The sequence below is a fragment of the Primulina huaijiensis genome, chromosome 14, assembly GCF_012295235.1.
Source record: "Primulina huaijiensis isolate GDHJ02 chromosome 14, ASM1229523v2, whole genome shotgun sequence".
In the NCBI taxonomy this organism is placed as follows: domain Eukaryota; kingdom Viridiplantae; phylum Streptophyta; class Magnoliopsida; order Lamiales; family Gesneriaceae; genus Primulina; species Primulina huaijiensis.
This window is the reverse complement of record NC_133319.1, coordinates 796,908-820,226: the sequence shown is the minus strand read 5'-3', so window position 1 is coordinate 820,226 and position 23,319 is coordinate 796,908. Positions and strand designations below refer to the sequence as shown.

Sequence of the window (23,319 nt, the reverse complement as noted above, 5' to 3'; positions counted from 1 at the left end):
TAGCACATTGCGGATTTTATTTAATTTCTATGTTTTTTGAGAATACATATTATAGATAATTAATTTTATATCAGAATCAATCATTTATAAATTAATATTGGTGATTGATAATTTAAGACAAATAAAATTTTAACATAATACCACTCAAATAAATATATATAATAAAAAACATATATAAATAAAATAATATGTAATACTCAGTTAAAAAATTTTATATGTAAAATTGTAATATATAACAAATGATAATAAACTATCAATATAATTCATATTTATTATAAAGATTATATTGATTAAATTTTTTTTAAAGATTATATCATAAATTTAGTTTAAAATTTAGAAAAAAAGAAGAAGAAGAATGTGTATTAATGTCCAAATATATCTAAGATGGACAATGAATCACAAAAATTGACTAAGAAACATAAATAAATAATTTTTTTACATAAAATTTAGAAAATAAAAAAATAATGTGAATTAATGTCCAAATCTATCTAAGATGGGCAATGAATCACAAAAAAACCCTTAAAAAGACATATTAATTTAATTTTCTAACTTAAATGAACAAGGAAATGTAAAAAATAAATTTTTTGGCATAAAATTTAGCAAATAAAGAGGAATGTGTACTAATGTCCAAATTCATTTAAGATGGACAATGAATTACAAAAAAAACCCTAAGATAACCTAATAATTTAATTAGCCAACTTAAATGAACAAAGACATATAAGAAAATTCATAATTTAAGTGGTATATTTATATGTAAGTTAGATTATATATCGCCTTTGTAGTAACGTAGACTTGGTCAAAAAATGGAAAGAAATTTATAGGCAAAGTTGTCAATTACCTTTTTGACGATTTCTTGTAAGTGACACCCCAATATGTTACGCGATCACACCTTTGTACAAAGGCCAAAGCCATGCTCTCGTTTCTCTTTCACCGTACTGTCGCCATTCTTCTTCTGCTTAACCTGACAAATGTCATTATTTAATATACGGGAACAACTCCAATTATTTAATAATGCATATAAACTGATAATTAAATATTATACAGAAAATGTGAAGTATATCGAATGTTTACGTTGTCTTATGACCAAATTATTATAAAAATATAAATTATTTGAACATTCTTATTTAGAAAACTTTCAGTGTCTCAATACATAGTACAATCCAAGAATCCCTGCTGAGCTAAAAAAATTGATATGCATGAAATTGAATGTCCCTCAAATATATCCAAAAAAAATTTAATGTATTATGCACAACAATATTCCAAAAAAAGGAAAACAAAAACTTGTCAAATACTTCTCCCCATTTTTATTAGCAATATTCAAAACACAGTACATTTTTTTTTTTGAATTTTTTAATATTTCGAAGGGTCTAAAATTCGAGTGAACCCCAGCAAAACGGAAGTAGTAGTATCACATGATGTTTGTGGTACCTTCAGATTCTCCCTGAAAAGCTAGCAACTATCTTCTATTCTGCTCCGTGGATTCTGCGACTCAGCTGTAAATTTCTTGGGTGAAATCCTTCAAAACCTCAAGTTATTTATCGTAAAAATGAATCTTTGTTAAATTCCCGTGTGGTATTCTGCATGTACATGTGTAATAATATGTTTGTGGGCCTGTTCGAGATCGACTGAAAGTTGTGTAAAACCAATGTCTGAATCTGCAGAAGTTCGGTTAGTTCGTTGTCCAAAGTGTGGCAATATACTCCCGGAGGTCACCAATTACTCTGCTTACCAATGTGGTGGTTGTGGTGCTGTGCTTAAAGGTACATTTCCTTCCATTTCTATATTTTTTTTCCTGTAAATATTTCAAGAAACAGGAACATTAGGAGACCTAAAACTCTTGGATTAACATATTTTTAGGATGTATTATGTGTAGCTCCATGTTTCATTCTTCATATGGTTGAGTTCTATAATCGGATGAGTTTTTCTTGGTTGTTGGAAAATTTCTCCGTAATTTCATTATTTTTTAGCGCTGGAAACGTTGAAAACTTGGTGATGCTGAGTTGCTTCGTAACTTTCGTTCTTTGATTTTTTTTCTCTGTGGTAATGTTTGACTTTTTAGCCAAGAACAAAGCTGTTGACGTTGACAAATTATTAGAGAAACCTGGTGAGGAAAGGACTGTAGAGACACTTTCTGATAAATCTGAGAAAGTACATGTTTCAGCGAATGGACATGAATGATGGATTCAGAAAGTGATGTGAGATCAACTCTTAGTTCTTCAAGTCGAGCCGAGAGGAAGAGGATTTCGCGCCATGGTGCTGAAAATCATAGGATTCATATGACGAACAAAGAGGAGAAGTGGGACTCTGAGGCTGATGCAATCCAGGATAAAAGATCAGACGAACCCCCAGCAAAAACTGCTCTAGATTTTAAGTATTTGGCAGTGCGTGATGAGAAAAAAGAGGTTGGATTTTGGAGATCAAAGCGAGCTGCGGATGTGAGAAACGCAGATATAAGTGAAATTAATGGTTTTCGGAGGGCTCAGAGAATGTATGATGAGGGGATGAGATACTCAAATCAGGGCTCATCAAATTTCTTGCCAAAGTCTAGTCATGATCATGATAATCTAATGAGGAATGGGAGTGATTATATGGATGAGCTTAACTCTGTTGACTATGCTGGAAGAGATCGAGTCGCGCAGTTGAATAAGTTGGATGAGCCAAAAGATCAGTTTACTCGGCCTGCCGGTATGAGCAACAAGGGTAAAGAAAAGGTTCCTTTTGGTGTAGCTCATCCAGAACCATATGTATCTGAACATTCTAATGTCGATACATCATTTGGATTGAATAGGGGAGCTCTCCAACACTCACATACCAATTCACAGATTAGAAGACCGTCTTATCAAAGTCAATGTGATGATCCACCTTCTTTAATGCGAAGGCAAGAAATGGGCAGGAGTGGATACTTTCCTCCACAATACCTTCGAAGTCACGATCAGGGTTATGGGGATCCATTAAGGTCTCAAATGCTAAGAGAAAACCCGCTTAAAACTCCGGCTCTTTATCAAAATCAGCCATCTCATGGATATATTCCTGAACGCTACACGAGAGATGGCATGGTTTATACGGATTCAATGGATACATTTGCTCCTAAGGTTAGCCGTCACCATCCATCTTGCTCTTGTTTCCAATGCTGCAACAAGAGAGAAGTTCCTCTCCATTTTCAGTCCTCTGCATATAATGATAAGTTTTCTGATGTTCGAAATGACATGATGTTTAATAATCATGGCAATCATGGTCCATTTGGTCAACGAGAACATAACCAGAGAATGTCCAATTCATCATCTGTGAGATCCCAGAATCTACAGTTAAACACCAGATGGCCTGGTGATGTAAAACCTGAAGGTAATGGTTTTGTTCGATCCCGTCCTCACAGGGTCCATTTACCTTCTGGTGGACGACACTGTCATCCTATAGCTGGCGGCGCTCCTTTTCTCATGTGCCACAGTTGTTTTGAGTTCCTCCAGCTGCCTAAGAAAATTTTATCCCAGGATAGTGACAGAAAGAAAATGAAATGTGGGGCGTGTTCCATGGTGATTTTTTTCACAGTTTCGAAGAAGAACTTAGTTGTTTTAATTGATGATGCGGAGGAAGTGGATGCTCCTGTAAAAGTTGGTAACAATACAGTCTTGCTGCCGACACACGTGGATGGTCGTGTAAACCAAGTTAGGACGATCTTTTTAACTAATGATTTCGACGATTCTCGTTTTGATTTCCAGTCTATGGATCGAGAACTAGGACAACTTTCAACTGGCAATGGACGAGATAACAAGTTCATGGATCTTACAAATCGTCATTCTAAGCCAGATACTGAAAATTCGACTGCAGCACCAAAAGGATCCAACTCAATTGAGCTGCCAGATAGGAGCAAAGGAACTCCACCTCCTACTGGCTCACTGGTTGGAGTATCGTTCGGATATTCAAATGAGTATCATGGAGTGAACAATTTTGGAGAAAGTGACAAAATATGGCCAAGCAAGACATCGACTGGGCAGTCTCCAGTGACTGAGATAGATATATCAACCAATGAGTATGCTAAAACTGGGACAACTTTTGGTTCGGGTGAAGGAAGCAGCAGCAGATTAGGAGGGCGTGGAGCCGAGTCGTTTTTTTCTGGCATTAAAGATAGGATCTTTAAAGATTCAAATAATAAAACCAGTCAAACTTATGAGCCGGAAAAGGCCAGTGTCACTGTTAACGGGCATCTAATTTCGGATAGATTAATCAAGAAAGCTGAAAGACTTGCTGGACAAATCCACCCTGGTCATTACTGGTATATATTCCACGCTCTTCCTCTGTATCAAACACGTTCAGCTCCCTTTTATTCTTCCACTTTGTTTACTTAAATTGATAATTTTCTTTCACTAGGTATGATTTCCGAGCTGGATTCTGGGGTGTTATGGGAGGTCCTTGCCTTGGCATAATTCCGGTAAGTTAACTATTTTTTAGAATATACCGTGACCTGAAATTCCGTAACAGCTTTTTATGTTTTCTAAAATGTACGTATATACCACTTCTTGCAGCCATTTATACCAGAATTTCACCATCACATGCCTGAAAATTGTTCTGGTGGAAACACACGCGTGTATGTAAATGGTAGGGAACTCGGCCAAAAAGATCTGAATTTGTTGGGAAGGAGGGGGATGCCAATCGAGAGAGACAGGTCATATATTCTTGAGATATCTGGAAGAATTCTCGATGAGGATACCGGTCAGGAGCTAACCGGCCTAGGCAAGCTTGCCCCAACGTGAGTTGCTCTTTGCTTGTGTGGAGTTTATCAAATCTCTAATTAATCTTTCATGTTTCTAGTCTCCACCGCATGAAGTAATTGCTAGTTGCTGACGACAAAAATATCATGTAATGTGGCATCACCATGGCCTGTGCAAGTAGAACTCATATCAGTTTGACATAGTCTTTAATTTGGTGGAGACTTCAATATATATACACAAGTGTCTCATGATAATATTGCTACTTAATAGTTTTAATAAGTATATCCTTATTAGTTGAAACAGTTTGCAATTTGCATAACCAACGTGGGCCATTTCGATGATTTACTAACTTAAATATCGTGCAGCGTGGAGAAGGCAAAGCATGGATTTGGCATGAGGGATCCCAATGATGCTGCACAAACTACAGCTGTATAAAGACTTGGAGGCTTTTCGACTACTCGTACGCATGAATCCTCCTTGAAAAACAGTTTTCTTTTGTCAAAAGAATATGATTGCAAAACACCAAAAATTATATATATATTTGATTTGTGACGAGTGTATATACGTGTGCATGAATGCATTAAGTCGTCTCCACGATGTTTTAATGTATGCTGTAAAATTTCTTCACCTTTATTGAGCTTCCAAGATTTGTGACACAATGCAGTTCTTTCCTGTGAAAACAAATGGCAATGCCTCGTTCTTTATCAATCCAGGACACGACGAATATGCAACCTTAGCCTGGAAAAGATGTAGATAATCAGATGTTTGGTCTTGTTTTTTCAGTTTTGCCAAGGATTTTGTTGCTAAATGTGATTCTGTGTTCTTGAGAATTTCTTGAGATTTAATGTGAATCTTTTTGTCAGTAAACCAAGTAATATTCAAATTCTGTTGAGAAGCATTTCGTTTTGCAGTATCAATGATAGAATTCTGTTGGGTATTATGTTGAAACCTTTGAATAAAACCAGAAAATTGCTTTTTAGATATATTTGTTAATTTCTCATTAAGATGAAAACGGGTTCAATTTGTGTTTTGATAATTCTTTTATGAAACTATTATCAATACCTGTATAATTGTTAATGCTTTCAATAAAACTTCCATAAGCAGCACATATTATATCAATTTAATTCATAAAATGTTTTGATTTGATGGAATAACACACTGGAAAAATATATCTTTCATAATAAAAGATATATAAATGTAAATTAATATGTATAGATAATATTTATAACCTTAATTATTTGTATGATTGAATCAACGTTGGATAAAACAAAAATCTGTGCATCATCGTTCACATTACCTCACCACATCGATATCTGAGCAAGATAATATAAGCCTGCAAATGATGATGGCAAACATCTTGTGTACAATATTTAATTTATACTATCAAGTAATGTAAACGTTACATAATATAATATATTATAGTGGATAATATTTAAACAGAATGGATGATTTTAAAGCTTTGGATCAAGTTAAAAACTTGATTATAACAAAACCTTTACCCAAACTAAAAGCAAACAAACAACTCGTCCGGTTTCACCTTGTCCACCAATTTTGACCTCGTTTTATGTAATTATGTCCTACTCCTACTATTTGAGGAGAACAAGGAGTTGCCGTGGCGGAGTCACATGTACAAATACCCGGGCTTTTTTTTTTTGAAAAATTTATATGTAAATTTTGTATGATTTTTGAATACTATGATATTAGTTCAAGTAGATAAATTTAAAATAGTAAAAAATTCTAGAGTTTAAAATTCTAGTTCGGGCAGAGCCATATTTCTGGCTCCGCCACTAGTTGTGTCCAGACATATTATTAGATGTGGCTTTTGTAGAAACACGTTTTTGCCAAGTCATTTACCACTTTTTAGTCAACTCCATTTTAGTATAAATACAAGTTAGGAGATGCTGCCATTTTCAAGCTAAGATTGTAAACTCTCCCGCATTGCGGTTATGATGAATTCACTTTATCCAAATTCTCTACAATTATGAAACATGTTCAATTTTATCGTGAAAGCCAAATATGATTTCCGAGTTTATCTCCTCCATTTATTAAATATTAAATAAATAAATAAATCTTACCCATTTAATTCCTTTAATTAAATTAAATATTCTTTTTAGCTTATAATTGAAACTTCAAGAAATCTACACCAAACAGTGGCGTTGGTGATATATATAGATGGATGAGATTTTGTATGTATCCACCGGTTCATTATGTGTTGGCGCCTAACTTGTTAAATCAGACATAGGACTTGTTATACATATATACATACACATATATATATGTATACATATATATATGTATATATTTATATATATATATGTATATATATATATAAAATTTTAAATGATTTTTAGGATGCGAATCGATTAGGGTAGTTGGGGGCTGGTAATTGTGCCAAAACAAATACTTCTAGACTCTTGAGTTGCGTTTCTAATTTGAATTGGCCTTTGTGCCAATTTCCCATCGTTGAAAGGGTAAATCAAGTATAAATAAAACTTAGGAAAAACAAATGAAATTGAAGGCTTTAATTAAACTACACTATCATCATCTAAAAGTTTTATCACATAAATAATTTTTGAGTAAAAAAAAATAACAAGGGAATTTCAATGTATGACTTGGATTATTAGCTAGTTTTGTTAAAGAAGCTCATGGTTTAAAGACACTAAAAGTGTCTTAAAAAATTAGTGTTTGGTTAGAAATTAGATTTTAAGAATTAAAACTAAAAGACTTTTTAATATTTAAAATTGTTACAGTCATTTAATCTAAATCCTCAAATCATCATCTATGGACTAACCCTTTTTAAATATGTTAGTCGATTTCTATATAGAGTTCGATCTAATTTTATTTTATTTTAAATTACAATCTTCCAACTCAATATTTTAATAATATCATAATACTTTAAAAATATTAGAAAATTATTTAAACAATCGGATTGGGTGGGAAATCCGATAGGTTGGATATTAGTTTTCTGATCCATTTCCTATCGGATCATCGGGATTTTTCAAGGTGTTGGTTCGGAATTTTCAATTTTTTGTTTGTCCTATTGTTTTTGTGTGTAAAAATTACAGCTGAGCGAACACCAATGGTTGTTGAAATGAGTAATTATTTATTATTACGTAAAAAGGGAGTGAACAATTTTAAATACTCCCAATGATTTGTCTTCTAGAAAAACAAAAAAATCGTACCCATCGAAAGGAATGCACGTTTTGCAATTGCAAGACCAAAGCACCCATGCCGCCGCCACCACATATGTCCAAATTCCAATTGTTGTTTCTAGAAAGAATTGAGTTGAGTAGGTAATTCAATTATCACTTCGCTACTTTCCGAAAACAAAACACGGAATAAAATATATTTGATGATTTTTAAAAGAGCAAAATAAAATATCCGTATCACAGAATACGACTCGTGAGACCGTCTCACACAAGTTTTTGCTAATTTAAAATATCAAAATTTAAGTTCTCACGAGAATATTCACGATAGATAGCTAGATAGATAGATACATGGAGAAACTGATAGTAAAATTAAAATAATGCGATTTTTATTGTCAAATATAAAATGGTCACAAGTTCAATTTATAATTTATATAAAATAAAATGTTACACAAATAAATAAACGAAAACAATGGGTGACTTGACCGTCCCTGGAATGCTTCAGAAAAAGTGAACGAATGCAAAATGCAGCGACCATTTAAAAATCTGTGCTAAATTAATTCCTAAAATAGAATTAAATTACATTTGGAGTACACCCAAAAACCACTTGTTTTGTTAAGTGGGCCACTTCAGTATGTCCCCACCGAATTATTATATATATGAAGACATACTCTCCGTCTTTTTCACAAATCATCCTTCCAAAAACACACCCGCTACCATGGAGAACTCAGCCGTGCGCATCGCAATTGTTCCAACTCCAGGCATGGGCCACTTGATTCCATTGGTAGAATTCGCAAAAAAACTACTCCACCGCCACAACTACTCCACAACGTTCTTCCTACCTAACAACGGGCCCCTCTCCGATGCTCAGAGATCCTTCCTTTTCACCCTCCCTCCCGCCTTACACTTCATCATCCTCCCGCCAGTTACCTTCGATGATTATCCTGGAATTATCAAATCCGAGACCCGTATGGCACTGACGATCACTCGCTCCCTGCCGTTGATTCGCGATGCGGTTGGGTCTTTGAATGGGAGCAACAAATTTGCCGCGTTTGTTGCTGACATGTTTGCGGTTGATACATTTGATGTTGCTAGTGAATTCAAGATTCCGCCCTACCTTTTCTTCCCATCTTCAGCCATGACTTTGTCTATTTTCTTTAACCTGCCCAAGTTAGATAAAACGGTGTCGTGTGAGTATCGGGATCTGCCGGAGAAGTTGCAGATTCCAGGCTGCATCCCGATACATGGAAGAGATCTTTTTGATCCGGCTCAAGACAGGAAAAATGACGCCTATAAATGGATCTTGCATCTAGCAGATAAGTTCAGAACGGCGCCTGTAGGGGTTATAGTGAACAGCTTTAAACAAATGGAACCTGGTGCATTTCAAGATTTAGAGAAAAAAGAAAAGGGTAAGCCAGATATTCACGCAATTGGCCCATTGATTCAAATGGGTTCAAGTTCTGGAGTTCAGAATTCATCTGTATGTTCAAATTGGTTGGATGAACAGCCAAACTGTTCTGTGCTGTTTGTTTCTTTCGGGAGCGGTGGGACTTTGTCTCATGCTCAAATAACCGAACTTGCATTGGGTTTAGAGATGAGCAATCAAAGATTCTTGTGGGTTATCAGATGCCCAAGTGACAAATCTCCCTCTGGTCTTGACGATCCTTTATCGTATCTGCCGGAGAAGTTTATAGACAGGACCAAGAACCGTGGCCTAGTCGTGCCTCTGTGGGCGCCGCAGGGACAGATCTTAGCCCACGGTTCCACCTGCGCGTTTTTATCTCACTGTGGATGGAACTCGACACTTGAGAGTGTGGTTAGTGGGGTACCGTTGATCGCGTGGCCTCTGCACGCAGAGCAGAAAATGAACGCCGTATTGCTGCATGAGGGTGTCAAAGTGGCGTTGAGGCCCAAAGCTGGTGAAAATGGGTTGGTGGGAAGGGTTGAAGTTTGTGATGTGGTAAAAGGTTTGATGGAAGGGGAAGAAGGGGAAGGGATTCGGAGTCGAATGCGGGCGCTTAAAGAGGAAGCAGCCAGAGCTCTAAGTTCTTCGGCGGGCTTGGATGATTTGGCTAAGAAATGGAAGGGTGACGTAGCTGCTAGATAGTTGTTTCAAGGGGAGATAGACTACCTTGTGTGTTTGATGTTTGGCAAATGGTTTGGAACTCGTGGCTCATGATTCAATTTAGGTCCTCGGTTGTTAAGAATTTAGACTATTGTTGAACAAGCTTGTGTCTATTGTAAATAAAGTGTTTAGCCACCTCCAATGCTTCTCCTAGCTCCAACCATTTTCTATTGTCATCCTCCGAAACAGAGGATGCATCAATATCGATTATTTTTAGGGGCATCTCCTCTGATTCCTCTATCCAAGAGGAGGGAAACTCCTCTAACCTATCTCCATTTGCAGTCTCTATTTTGGATAGTGATCTTTTAAATATAGAAGATCAATGCACATTTAGAGTACAAAAAAAATTAGAAGAATATAAGTTGAAGATGACCTTAGATGACAATATTGAGAGATGAAAACGATAATAAGAAAAAAATTTCGAGAGAGAGAATTGTATTGTCTATTAATAATTAATGAGTTGATTTGAGACGCAAAACGATAATTTATTTGAGAATTTTTTAGTGGAGTTTTTTAAATGGATCGATGAAATTCCTGAATTTTTTCAACTTAGAAGGAGATTCTATTTCTATATTGCAAATCTCAGATGTTAATAGATAAAGAACGTAGTTTCTTCTAGTGATATTGTCTTCTATGGCTAGAAGAGAACTCCGATATATATTAATGCAAGAATCGCATACACTTTAATCCACAAGCTCCATAAAAACGTACGTATTCTTTCTTAAAAAATTCTCAGTGAATGCTATACATCACCAGATTATGATGTTTAAGATTTCAAGAAAGTGGGGACAAGTTACATATTTTATTTTTATGTGGTGTCTTAAGCTCATAATTTTCCCAATAATACCATTTACTCTAGCATTGATATAATATAATCAGTTTTGTTTTATACACATTGTATTTAAATATACGTAGCACCGAATGATTGTCGCTATACCAAAAGTTATAGCTCGTGGTAATGGTGCAACTCAAATCTTTTAAATCGCACAGCAACCCAAGCACTGCCGATCGATCGCTATACTAACTACTAAGCAGAGACAATTATTGCACCCAACAATCTTCTACTCAATAATTGCACTCATTGCAATAAATGAGAATCGAACTCGTGACCTTGGCTCTGATATTAATTGTAGGACCGAACGCTTTCCGTCTTACCAAAAGTTATAGCTGGTAGTAATGATGCAACTCAAATCTTTTAAATCGGACAACAGTTTAAGCACCACGATTTGATCGCTCTATCAAGTAGAAACAATTATTGCACCCAACAATATACAAATCTCGAAGATATATTATGATATATCAATTGTCAAGGGAGGTATGCATCCGAGGACTAGTTATAAAATATCCAAACAGTGCACATTTTCAATAAATAAAAATGTTTGTTTTTGTTGTTTACCATGTAAAAACGTGTTTCTTCCTTTATTATAATTTTTTTAGAATTAATTTTAACTGATTTTAGTTCTAGTTAGATATAAAAATTATTCGAGTAATGGGTGAGTTATCATTCTTTCGTACGTGTTGTTTAATTGTCTATTAATTTGGAAAAATGGGCCAGACCCGGTTAGATGCTTAGACGTTTGACCAATTAAATTATGTTCGGTTTGGGCCGAATTGCGTTGGCAGCAATTTACGTAAAATGATATTGCTAATTCAATAAAAAAAAATTTACACAATATAAAACGTCTTTCAAAGTAGAAAAAATTTAAAAAAATGAATCCATGAAACATTGCAAGCAGACGAGGGTACTCTTTTTAAAAGTATTGCAAAAACCGACCAGTTTTATAAAGCCATTGCAGAACTCGGGTGGATCCTTTTCCTTCCGTTACTGGATCGGTCGGTTATTAGACAGGCCATGATGACCAGAATCCCCGGTCCGAACTCCAATAAACGGATTTGTTTAATTTTCGGTAGTGGTTCAAATCCAATCTGGCTTTGGGGCGATAACTCAGGCAGCATTAGTTGTAGGCCTCAAATTTTGCGATTATCAATTGCGTGGCACTTGATACTAACATATTAGTCTATTTATTTTCTGAATATTTTATTATTTTAAAGAGGAACTATATCTTATCCGTGTCTCACTTTGGATATACAAATGTGTGGCACAATTGCAAGCACCGAAAATTAACCAAGAAATAATGGACAAGGGTGGTTGTGTGGTTTGTGTGACCGGAGGCTCGGGTTATATCGCTTCTTCGTTGGTAAAGAAACTACTCGATGAAGGGTATACTGTACATTCAACACTAAGGAAACTAGGTGTGTGCGAATTGCTACTATACTGTTTCTTTTTACAACTTTTTATTGTTGATTTTGGGTAGAGATCAGATTCATGTGAGGCTGTTGGAATTCTTGATTTCCGGGGAGACACGAGCGCACACTCTATATGTATATCCTTGTAAATATTGTCTATATATATCTTTTTTTAACATTTTTGTTGGTTCTAATGTTACGAATGGATTTGATTAACAGATGATCATCCAAAGATAGACATCTTGAAGAGCTTTCACGGGGCAGACACAAGATTGAAGCTGTTTGAAGCCGATATTTATAAACCTGAGGAATTTGAAGAAGCAATCCAAGGTTGTGAGTTTGTTTTCCATGCTGCAACGCCATTGCTCCACTCCCCGGGATTCAAGGTTTTCTCTTTTTAATAAAGTAAATGCAGTTTTCTATTTTTGTTCTAACATTCCATTTTGTTCAAGAGATTTAAGATTGATTTCGACAATAAAACAGCACGACAATATGGTGGATGCCACTGTTGATTCAGCCAGGAGCATTGCAAGTATTTGCATCAGATCAGGAACAGTGAGGAGGCTTGTCTACACTGCCTCCGTGGTTGCTGCTTCGCCACTGAAGGAAGATGGGAGTGGATACAAAGAAGTCATGGACGAAACTTGTTGGACGCCTCTCGATTTCTCTCGCCCTTACAGCAATATTGTTCTTCAGGTAGATGACCGACTTCTCAGATTATGTTTTTTTTGAGTACTCGAGTGGTTAATTGTACGTATTCTTAAAAATTTTACGTAAACACTTGAAGTTTTTTAGGGTGAACGATTTGACGTTAGAGTGAACGTGTTCTAGCCAGGAAAAATATAACCGAGAACTTCTGTAGGAATACACCCTGTCAAAGACATTGGCTGAGAAGGAAATTTTGAGATCTGGCAATGGCAAGATAGAGGTGGTAACACTGGCCTGTGGCCTTGTGGGTGGCGAAACTCTAATGCCAAGCACGCCCGGAAGCTTACAGTCAATTTTGGCGCCGCTGACAAATGATGAATCTGCGTACAACTCCCTGAAATTCTTGGAAGAGCTGCTTGCAAGAGTCCCAATTGTTCACGTTGAGGACGTGTCTAATGCCCACATTTTCTGCATGAAAGAGGACTCTATCAGTGGTCGATTTTTATGCTTCAACGGATATGTTTCCATAGCTGAAATCGCCAGCTACTACCGGAGCAAGTATCCAGAATTTAGCATCAAGAAAGAGTAAGTTTTTACGTTTCTAAGTACTAGGCTTTGATTATAGTTCTTGTTTTCAAGCAGGTTAAGGTTATTTCTGCGACGCTAATCATCGACTAAAATTTGTAATTTGTTCTGTTTTCAGGCGATTTGAATGCCTGAAAAGAGAAACCAAGTGCGTTTCTACGCTGCTTACGGAAGGAGGTTTCGAGTATAAATTTGATTGGAAAATGGTTTTGGATGATAGCCTCAGCTACGCAAAGAGAAAAGCAGACCTTGGGCTATAAATTTATTCAACTAGGATCTAGCTAGTTTGTTCAAAATTACCCACTTTGAAATAGGCTCATCTGTTGCTATTTGTTTACTCGGTAATCTTGTATTTTCTTGAGCAACTGGTGATAAATTAACGGGAGATCTTATAATGCACGTTCTTCGACGCCTTCCGTTATGCTTTGATGTACTGTCTTTGTCCTTTTCCACTGCCCCCTCTTGCATCTTCACACACACTACGCATCATATCCATTAAATTTTTCAGGTCCTTGTGGCGAATAGTAGAGTTATCTCGTTAACTTGATGAATTAAAAAAGGGAAATTCGTGGCTGGCCTCAATATCCAACTGCATGTCCAAAGTAGGACTCTGATATATGGGTAGCATCGAATTTCCTCTTGAAAATCAATTATCATCATAGTAATACTGAATTTGTTGAAGACTGATGTGAATAAAAATAATTTTTATTGTGTATATTATTTAATGTATGAATAGCATGCATGTTTAAAAGCAATCAAGGTGATACCTCGAAAAGATGCATGAGTTGATACTTCCGGGTCAACACTGAGAAATGTTTGATGCTGCTTGCCTGAAAACAGATGAAGAACATGAGAGAAGGGGCTGGAGAAGTACTCCGGTGTATTCCATCCAACGTTCAAGTCGAATATGGGGAAAATGACAAGTGTATTTAGCGAATATCGAAGAAGATTCTCTTAGTTGTAAATCAAACCTCATATTTATATCGTAGAAAGAATACCAGTTATGGTCAATTTTGAGTGTAAATGCCCACCCTGAATGTATCCCCCAAATCCGAGTAAAATCCTTGATTTATGGGATACTCCATCTACCGACGGAGTAGTTACTTTGTCATTAAGTTGAGAGGTCGCCCGGGGAGGGTTGACTTTGGAGGCCGGGTGCAAGGTTGGAAGGCAAGTCATTTTCCTCATGGTATTCTCTCGGATGGGGCGCTTGCCTCGTCGCTATCGAGCGAACATATATCTCCCAATAACACCAAATCCTCATAACGATCCTCCATGCTAAAAGTGAGTAAGGGGTTCAATGACACAGACTCTTAGGTTCTCTCCAACTCATATCCTCTAGTTTTTATCATCTATCTTTGATTATTATTTTCAAAAACTTTCTCCAACTCATATCTTCTAAATATTACCAAATACTCTATTTCTTTAATTTATTTCATTTTTAACTCATATATTTTAAATATTACCAAATACTCTATTTATTTAATTTATTTCATTTTCAACTCATATCCTCCAAATATTACCAAATACTCTATTTCTTTAATTTATTTCATTTTCAAATACACATACATACATATATAATTAATTAATTTCATTATGTATTATTTACTAAACTTAATTAATTCACTAAACATAACACAATTACATGCATATTCGACTCGATGTATTTAAAACAATACATTTATTTTGTCATCAAATTGCAAACAAGAGACAACATTCATCATACAAAAATAAAATATAAATCAAGACAAACATAAACGACACATGATTTAAAGAACAACACACAAATTGACCATTAAAATTACTAATTTTCTGAATTATTGTACTCCTCCCACAAATGGTCAATAAGAGCATCTCGGAGTGCATAGTGAGTCGATTTATCTTTTATTTTACTATGGCGTGCAAGAAACTCTTGAAATCGGGTATGCTTATCACTTGCCATTTCAACATTTGGGATGGGTGCCTCACGATAATATGTGACTATCACATTCCATTCTCTTTCATCTTCAATAATCATATTATGCATTATAATGCATGTTGTCATTATATCATGCAACATTTTTGTTTGCTCCAAACTCGTGCAGGTCCAGTGATTATCGCTCACTTTAATTGTAATACTTCAAATGCTCGTTCAACATCTTTTCTGCAACTTTCTTGTGGTGCTGCAAAATATTTCTTCTTTGGAACTTGTGGATTGTGAATTTTTTGCACTAGAGTGGCCCACTTTGGATATATAACATCTGCTAAGTAGTATCCTATGGTGTATTCTTTTTCTTGTATGACATAGTTACGGTGGGAGCTACCCCATTGTCCAAATTAACAAAGAGATGAGATTTTGACTACACATTAATGTCATTGTTTGAACCTGACAAACCAAAGTATGCAAGTCATATCCAGAACTCGTAATCTGCTACGGCCTCCAAAATGATCGTAATATCATGTTTATCAATTTAAATTAAATCGATAATAAGTGTTTGTAATAAATTGTGTTATGTTTTTATTTGTCATTAAATTGTTCATTAGTTCCATTTGGTATCTATTATAAATAGTAAATTATAATTAATTCATTAGAAAACTAAAACAATTAAAATAAAACTTTCAGAATTAAATAATTTAAATAAAAAACAAAAAATGGACCAAAAAAGTATTTAACATTAAAAATAATTAAAAAAATTCGAAACAAAAAAATTGGCTAAAAGTTTTAATAAAACTACAAAAGGACTAAAAGACTATATTGCAATTTTTAGAATGTCAATTTGTAATTATTTCCATCTCTTACTCAATCCTCTGTATGAATAGTAGTTGGAGAAGATTTCTTCCTTATAATGGAGAAGAAAAATAGAGCATGGTTGGAGAAGATTTCTTCCTTATAATGGAGCGAAAAGGGTTGAAGATGTCCTTAGATCGATTTGATTCCGTTATTGGAAGGACATTTCGTTGATCTGTTCCATTCAATCCGGCATGGTCAGAGGCTCCAAACGTAGCAACCTATTTGTCCTTGGGCCGATCTATGGTGGGGTCGGACCTAGTTGGACGATCACTAGTAATTGATGCTCCCGACATTGCAACCTGATAGTCCTCGGACGATCTGGTTGGGTCCGACCTAGGGGCGATGGACTCAGTGGCTTGGCTCTCTCGGGGCCACAAGAGTTCGGTATCTATAAAATCAAGTTGTTTATCCACCATGCATTTGACATTTATATTCTTCATCAAGTGTAAAAGTTTTAACATGAGGAGGAAAGTAAGTTTTAAATACATAAAATGCAGGTAACGTGAATGCAAATTGCTCAATTTTAATAGTGACGATAATAACAATTTCAACAACGATATGATAACCTTTTATTGACAATAAGATGGCCCCAAACATTACTCTCCCTATAAATAAGAAGGTTTGCGAAATGATATACAATGATGTGTAACATTGTTATACTGTAATTTTTCTTTAGGAAAACATAAATTTTATAGAACTTATCAACAAGACATGTCTTGTTTTACAACACCAATAAAAAAGATATGGCATGCCCCGTGGAATAGGACAATTGGCTGAAAAACGTTAAAATCTGCTTATTTACGTCACGGGGCGAAGTGGGCCTGTCCTGCAACTTGGATTGCATTTTGGGGAGTTTTGATATTGAGAATTTAACCTATCTATTTTTCAAGATTGGGCGAGCCTTGATCTGTTTTGATAACTCTATAGGTCAGCGATCCAATTTAAACATTGTTTTGTTCTATTTCATCTTACAATATCAAAAAAATGCTTCACGTCAATTACAAAAATAGACTGATTTTTTTTTTAATGATATTTTAAAGTGGTTTTTGATGCCGCATTTTGGATTCGTGGAATGCAAGTTTTAATTAAACTTGTTCCCTTTGCTTGCTAACATGTTCAAGAAAATGTCAACAAATATTGCATCCCTCAAGTGCAAGAATTAACATGTGGATTGTTCATCTGACAAAGCGCGCATCATTCAGTTGCATAAACAAAACAAGATCCGTAGCAAAAGAATAAATTAAGGATGTTTTTATTTACTGTCAAAGCTCCTCAACAGGAAAGGGTTGACACATGTTCTTACCCCATCTAACTATCAAAATTCCAATTTCTTACAGCTAAAACGATGACATAAACAATCACATTGAGACAGGGAAAAAGAAAAGAAAAACTCAGTGACTCCTGGTTTCAAGAGTCAGAGAAGACTCCACAACACAAACTGAAGGAATATAATCACATAAGGAAGCAGAAAAAAATGATATCTTTGTCACCAAATCTTGCGTGAGAGCGAAGCTGTAAACTGTGTAACTTTATTAGAAGCAATCAAAGGCATCACGGAAAAGGAGTGTCAAAATCAACAAAGTCGATCAAGAAATCCAAGTCGCCGGGTGGGAAATCTGCCAATGGAGTTGGGTTTGGGATTATCTCAGTTAAATCTGATTCTGAACTCGGTAAATAGTGGTCAATCCCAAAATCATTGATCTGCCTTGGAGAGAGTGAGAAATAGGACTCTGATGTTGCTGGAGACAAAAACGGAGTCGAATAGCTCGATTCAATGAAGCTCCTAGGTTCCGAGCTGAATCGCATTCCCATGTTCTCACATGCAGCTGGGGTAGTAGGAAAAGAAAAATCAAGAAAATTCTCCTCCTCATTGTACTTCTGTTGAGTTTCAACTTTAAGGTCCGGTTTCGTGCTCTCTTCTTCTTCTTTCCTTCTGAATTCGACATTACAGTTATGCTTCATCGTCTCCTGCCTACAGGTGTGTTTACCCCTGTAAATTACATCAAAGGTTTCCGGGTATTCATCGGTTCGTTGAACTTGTTTTGTTGCCAGGCATCCTTGTGTATGGCGATGAGTGCATCTAAAATATGCCCTGCAAATTTTAACACCTTTGTTACATGTCATGTCACCACCAAATATTCATGGTATGGTCCGGTTTTCACTGAAAATAAGGTTCTGAAGTTCTCAGTAGACATCGAAATGAGTTCTTGGGTATGGCCCAGTAGACATCAAGATCATAAAATCACTCCAAAATTTATCTCAATCAACGTAGTGTTATAAAATGAATTTCTACAGTTAGCTATTATCCAAGAAACAAAAGGATTTAAATACAATAACATTAAGCCAACTCTACATGATGTCTCACCTTGGATGAGTAGTCCCCTGAATATCTTTCTGTCCATATTTCCTCCAATTATAGCCGTCATTTCCAACTCCTGTCTCGGAGCACACCCGCACTTGTTCACTCAATTTTGGCAGTGTCTTTCTGTAAATGCCCAAGAAAAAAAAAGAGTCAAAATAAAGATTTTAAGATTAATCCATATGTAAATCCCCAATAAAGGTTAATACCTTTTCTTGGAAACGCGGATTTGATCATTAGAATCCGTGTCCGATGCTTCACTCCGGTGGTTACCCTCAAACGAAACAGGTGACTCCAATATACTGAAAGCAGAAATTTTCGAAGGGCGTTCTCCATATCCAAGTAAAGCCATGTACTCAAGCAGAGTCAAAGCATTATCGTAAGAAGAAAGTATACTCTGCAGTAGAAAAGCACAGGACTCTCTTGAAGTAGCAGGGGGATTAAGCTCCTTTTGCAGCTGATTTGCATATTCCCTCCCTTGAGTTAGCTCACCGATCACACTCTCTTGATCCCAAATTCCCACTTTCTCCATTCCAAATAGTAAAGAATAATAATACTAGTGTTTGGGCTCAACTGGTTCTGATCAAGAGAAGTTGAAATGGGGAGTTTGATTCCAGATTACATCAATAATAAAATGAAAATACTTTTTTCTTTACCAAGAAAATGTGGGAAAATTGGGAGTGAAGATGGTGAGAGATTTTCTGAGGTATAAGAGGAAGCTTCTCTTAGAACGAAGGAGAGGGAAAGGAGGGATTTATAAAAGAACAAAAGGTGTGGAAAAAGTGGCTTGGATGGTATGCGAATGGTGGTGGGAGAACAGAGATAAGCTGACCACTTCAAGACGCCACCACGTTATAGATTTTTTTATTCCAAAAACATTTATATCTAATATATTAATTTTATGATATGAATCTTTCAATTCGATCTATTCATAAAAAAAATATTATTTCGTATATCAAAAATATTACTTTCAATCTATTCATAAAAAAATATTATTTCGTATATCAAAAATATTACTTTCATAGTAGGTATAAATCAAGTTGACTCGTCTAACAGAAATAGACATATGAAACTATCTCATAATATACCGTATTGACAAATACTTAAAAAAATATAATCACAAAACATAATTAATTCTTTTGTCATTTAGTTTCGCTAATATGATCAGACTAGAGCTCTTTTGCACGTGTTACGTACATATACAATAATAATATTACTTCGATGTAACATATAGTATAGATAGATGATGACATTGGTTGTATTTTTAATATTAGATAATATCATATTTTTAATGGAGCGTTCGAGTTGGTGGAGTATGTGAATGGTTGGCTAATGATCAAGAGTTCGATTTTTTTTTATCAACACTTTCTCATTTGAGCTTGTTACGCATGACTTATCTACTATGATTTATCTTACTAACTTGATTTACAGACTATTACGTGGATTCGAGGTTTACCCAGTGTGTCACGTCATAAAAAAAAATTATTAGATAAAATCGGTTATTGGAGATTTAGTGTGTTACGGATGCCGTGAATATGAGGCCATAGTCCAGCACCAAACCTATCTCTAATTTCTAGGCCATCGCAAGGAAATTAAATGGATATTATGAGATTTATAAGAGAAATTATGGCGTCGATTAACAGCCATCGACAATTAGAGAGAAATTATTAAGTTTCAAACGAAAAAGGAGTGATGTTTCTGCACTTGATTATGGGGCATTTTCTTGGAAACTCGTAGGTATACATAAATTCTTCGCCTAAAAATTTCAAAGAGAAGATGCCTTTAAATTAGTGGAAACAAGGATCTACATTCGAATTTATTTAATCAAAAAAATAAATTTATCCCTTCTTCATCAATTAACGTTTTTAGTTTTGTGGTATTACACAATATAATTTTGTTTGTTTGTTTGTCATTTATAATAATAAAAATATCACAAAAACTCTTGTGAAACGATTTCATTGATCAATTTTGTGGTTCGAATATCTTATTTAGGTCATTCATTAAAAAATATTATTTTTATGCTAAAAGTATTACTTTGTATTGTGAATATAAATAGGATTGATCCGTCTCATAGATAAAAATTCGTGATATCGTCTCATAAAAAATTTATTCTAAAGATATATATAATTTTCAGAAAGTCAACATAACGAACCATTCAAAGATTCTTTTCTTTTAACCCTTGGCTTCCGCGTCATAACTCCTAATTATTTTCGCAATATTTTTAAATAAATTAATAAAACGACACGTTGCTGACGAACTTTTATCATCGTCACGGAGAAAGTGACGATATTACATCCAATCATATTTTAGTATTATTTCTATCCAAAGATAAGATAAAATATATTCCGAAATATCTAATCTGCTAGTGATAATAAAAAAAAAATTTAATTGGATATCATTTAGATTGCTCGAAAATTCGAAATACCGATCCAGTTTACAATAATTTCCATCATATGTATTTTTTTTAAAAAAATCTCTATCAAAAAACACAAAAACTCTTGTGAGACGATCTCGTTAATCAATTTTATGATACGAAAAATATTACTTTTTATTGTAAATATAAGTATGATTTACATGTATTCACGAATAAAAATCGTCAACAAGATTCACTTTGTTTTTGGTTTTTCAAAATAGACTGCGACACAAAATTTGAAATTCCAAATCATCCATGACCGTATATTAAAAGGACAATCACCCTGTCTGTCTATGAACAACAATATCCCATTTATTTATTAATTTCCCAACATCTTAGATCCAATAATAATCAATATTAAAAACAATTCGTGGAGATATTTATTTATGTGTTTTTCTCCTTGAAGACTTTTCCATACGCGTTTAATTTTTTTACGAAAAAATAACGCAGATCTCATTAGCAAAAAATTCCACATTGATTTGAAGATTAATGACAATTAATTGAGATAATATTTAGTTTTAGCCAGTTTACACTTCACCACTCATAACCCACATGTCTCTTTCTAATTTATTTGTAGAATTAATTTACATGTCTAAAACTATTCAATGAATTTGTACAGAGTTTTGTGAGCGAGTTGAAAAAATAATTAATTAATAATACTATTAATAAAAGTTGGCGTATGATTATTTTTTAATTAACTTTGTATGCCAATTAAATATGTAGATTATTGATACATTCAATAATTTCAAATCTCTCATTTTCAATCACATTGTGTATATTTTAATCAAAATGTCATTATATTAACTACTCTCTTAATCTTACTTCAAATTTGGAAGCATGAAAACACCCTTCATGTTTCAATTTAAATTCATCTAAATCCTTTGCCTGAAAATAAAATAAGATTTTAAGTAAATATGAAATTTATTCCTATGAATTGACACTTTAAAAATAGTAATAAGAGGAAATACAATTTTGTCTGTCGTACATTGAGGATGTTATTTTCGATGTGTTTTATACAAGATGTTCGTGCACATATCTGAATTCAAAATAAAAAAATACCGATTAACTTCGCGTTTTTTGTTTGGATTTAAATGTTTGGCCGAATATCCCATATAAAAATATTTTCACGCCAACAAAAATCAAGCGACCGTTTTAGCGACGGAAAAACCCGTCGCTAACTCAATTAGCGACGGTTTTAACGACGGAATTTTAAACCGTCAGTAAAGTCAGCGTCGCTAAATATTACGAAGGGTTATCAAAACCCGTCGCTAAATAGCGACACTTTTTTACCGTCGCTAAATAAGTGGCGACGGCTTTTATAAAACTGTCGCTAATTAGCGACGGGGCTTAACCGTCGCAATATTTAGCGATGGGATAACGCCGTCGTCATTATAAGATTTAGCGACGGTTAGTAAATACTTAACACCGTCGCTAATTCTTTAATTTTTTTTAAAAAAATTAATTTATATATAAAAAGTACCATTTTTAAATTATTTGTACACATTTTATAAATAACCTCCTCTATTTATCTAATATCAAATTTTTAAAACAATTTAATAAGATTCAAAAAAAATAGTAATCTTAACAAAGATATAATAAAATTCAAAATATGAAATTTCGAGTTTGATACCTCTGTCGTGGGAGATGACACAAACTCGAGACAAGAAATCGTAATGAGAAATGAGCTCGGTGGGGTCGAATATAAAGGCATTGAGCGACGGTTTTTGACAAAGCCGTCGTTAATAGCGACAGTTTTGTATTAACTGTCGCTATTTATGTTGCGACGGTATACAAAACTGTCGCTATTGAGTGACGCTTTACGTTACCGTCGCAGATCAAGTTAGCGACGTTTTACATTAAACTGTCGTTAATTTAGCAACAGTTTATTAAACAGTCGCAAATTAGCGACAGACGGTTTAAAAACATCGCAAATTCGCGACGATTTATTAAAAGTCGTCGCGAATAGCGACGTTTGATAACAAACCGTTGCAAATTATGGCGACGGCTTGTTTTAAACCGTCGTTAATCCGTTTTTTTTGTAGTGGATGTTAATGCGCAGAAGACGAAAAATAATAATGGAATTCGAATTTTTTAAAATATGTGTGGAAGGATACGTTATACGTATGATACCATAGAAAATTGTGAAAAACGGATTCTATACACTACGATGGAAGAAATAAAAAAGAAAAATATAAATATAATTGTGTAGAGTAGGTCTCTTGTGAGACGGTCTCACGATTCTTTATCTCTGAGACGGGTCAACCCTACCGATACTCTTAGCATAAAAAGTAATACTCTTAGCATAAAAAGTAATACTTTT

General features: G+C 34.7%; 3 protein-coding genes and 1 pseudogene across 4 annotated transcripts; 3 read left to right on the top strand and 1 right to left on the bottom strand.

The window, feature by feature from the left end:
* Positions 1–1,375: 1,375 nt before the first annotated feature.
* Positions 1,376–5,565, top strand: LOC140956797 (uncharacterized; annotated as a pseudogene).
* Positions 5,566–8,523: 2,958 nt separating this feature from the next.
* Positions 8,524–10,205, top strand: LOC140956740 (hydroquinone glucosyltransferase-like). The gene has a single exon (XM_073413607.1). It carries the CDS (start codon positions 8,571–8,573, stop codon positions 9,957–9,959), a length of 1,389 nt encoding a protein of 462 aa, XP_073269708.1. The 5' UTR covers positions 8,524–8,570; the 3' UTR covers positions 9,960–10,205.
* Positions 10,206–12,041: 1,836 nt separating this feature from the next.
* Positions 12,042–13,853, top strand: LOC140956610 (NADPH HC-toxin reductase 1-like). 2 transcript variants are annotated; one of them, XM_073413423.1, is made up of 5 exons: positions 12,042–12,230; positions 12,444–12,610; positions 12,708–12,920; positions 13,087–13,477; positions 13,576–13,671. In XM_073413423.1, the coding sequence occupies exons 1-4, from the start codon at positions 12,113–12,115 to the stop codon at positions 13,459–13,461; spliced, it is 873 nt and encodes a 290-aa protein (XP_073269524.1). In that variant the 5' UTR covers positions 12,042–12,112; the 3' UTR covers positions 13,462–13,477; positions 13,576–13,671. The 2 variants fall into 2 exon arrangements, with proteins under 2 accessions (XP_073269524.1, XP_073269523.1); XM_073413422.1 differs by having other exon boundaries at positions 12,043–12,230; positions 13,087–13,457; positions 13,576–13,853.
* Positions 13,854–17,463: 3,610 nt separating this feature from the next.
* On the bottom strand, positions 17,464–19,383 carry LOC140958116 (probable WRKY transcription factor 53). The gene is made up of 3 exons (XM_073415511.1): positions 18,796–19,383; positions 18,593–18,712; positions 17,464–18,319 (listed from the first exon to the last, which is right to left on the bottom strand). Exons 1-3 carry the CDS (start codon positions 19,116–19,118, stop codon positions 17,779–17,781), a joined length of 984 nt encoding a protein of 327 aa, XP_073271612.1. The 5' UTR covers positions 19,119–19,383; the 3' UTR covers positions 17,464–17,778.
* Between the last annotated feature and the right edge of the window lie 3,936 nt (positions 19,384–23,319).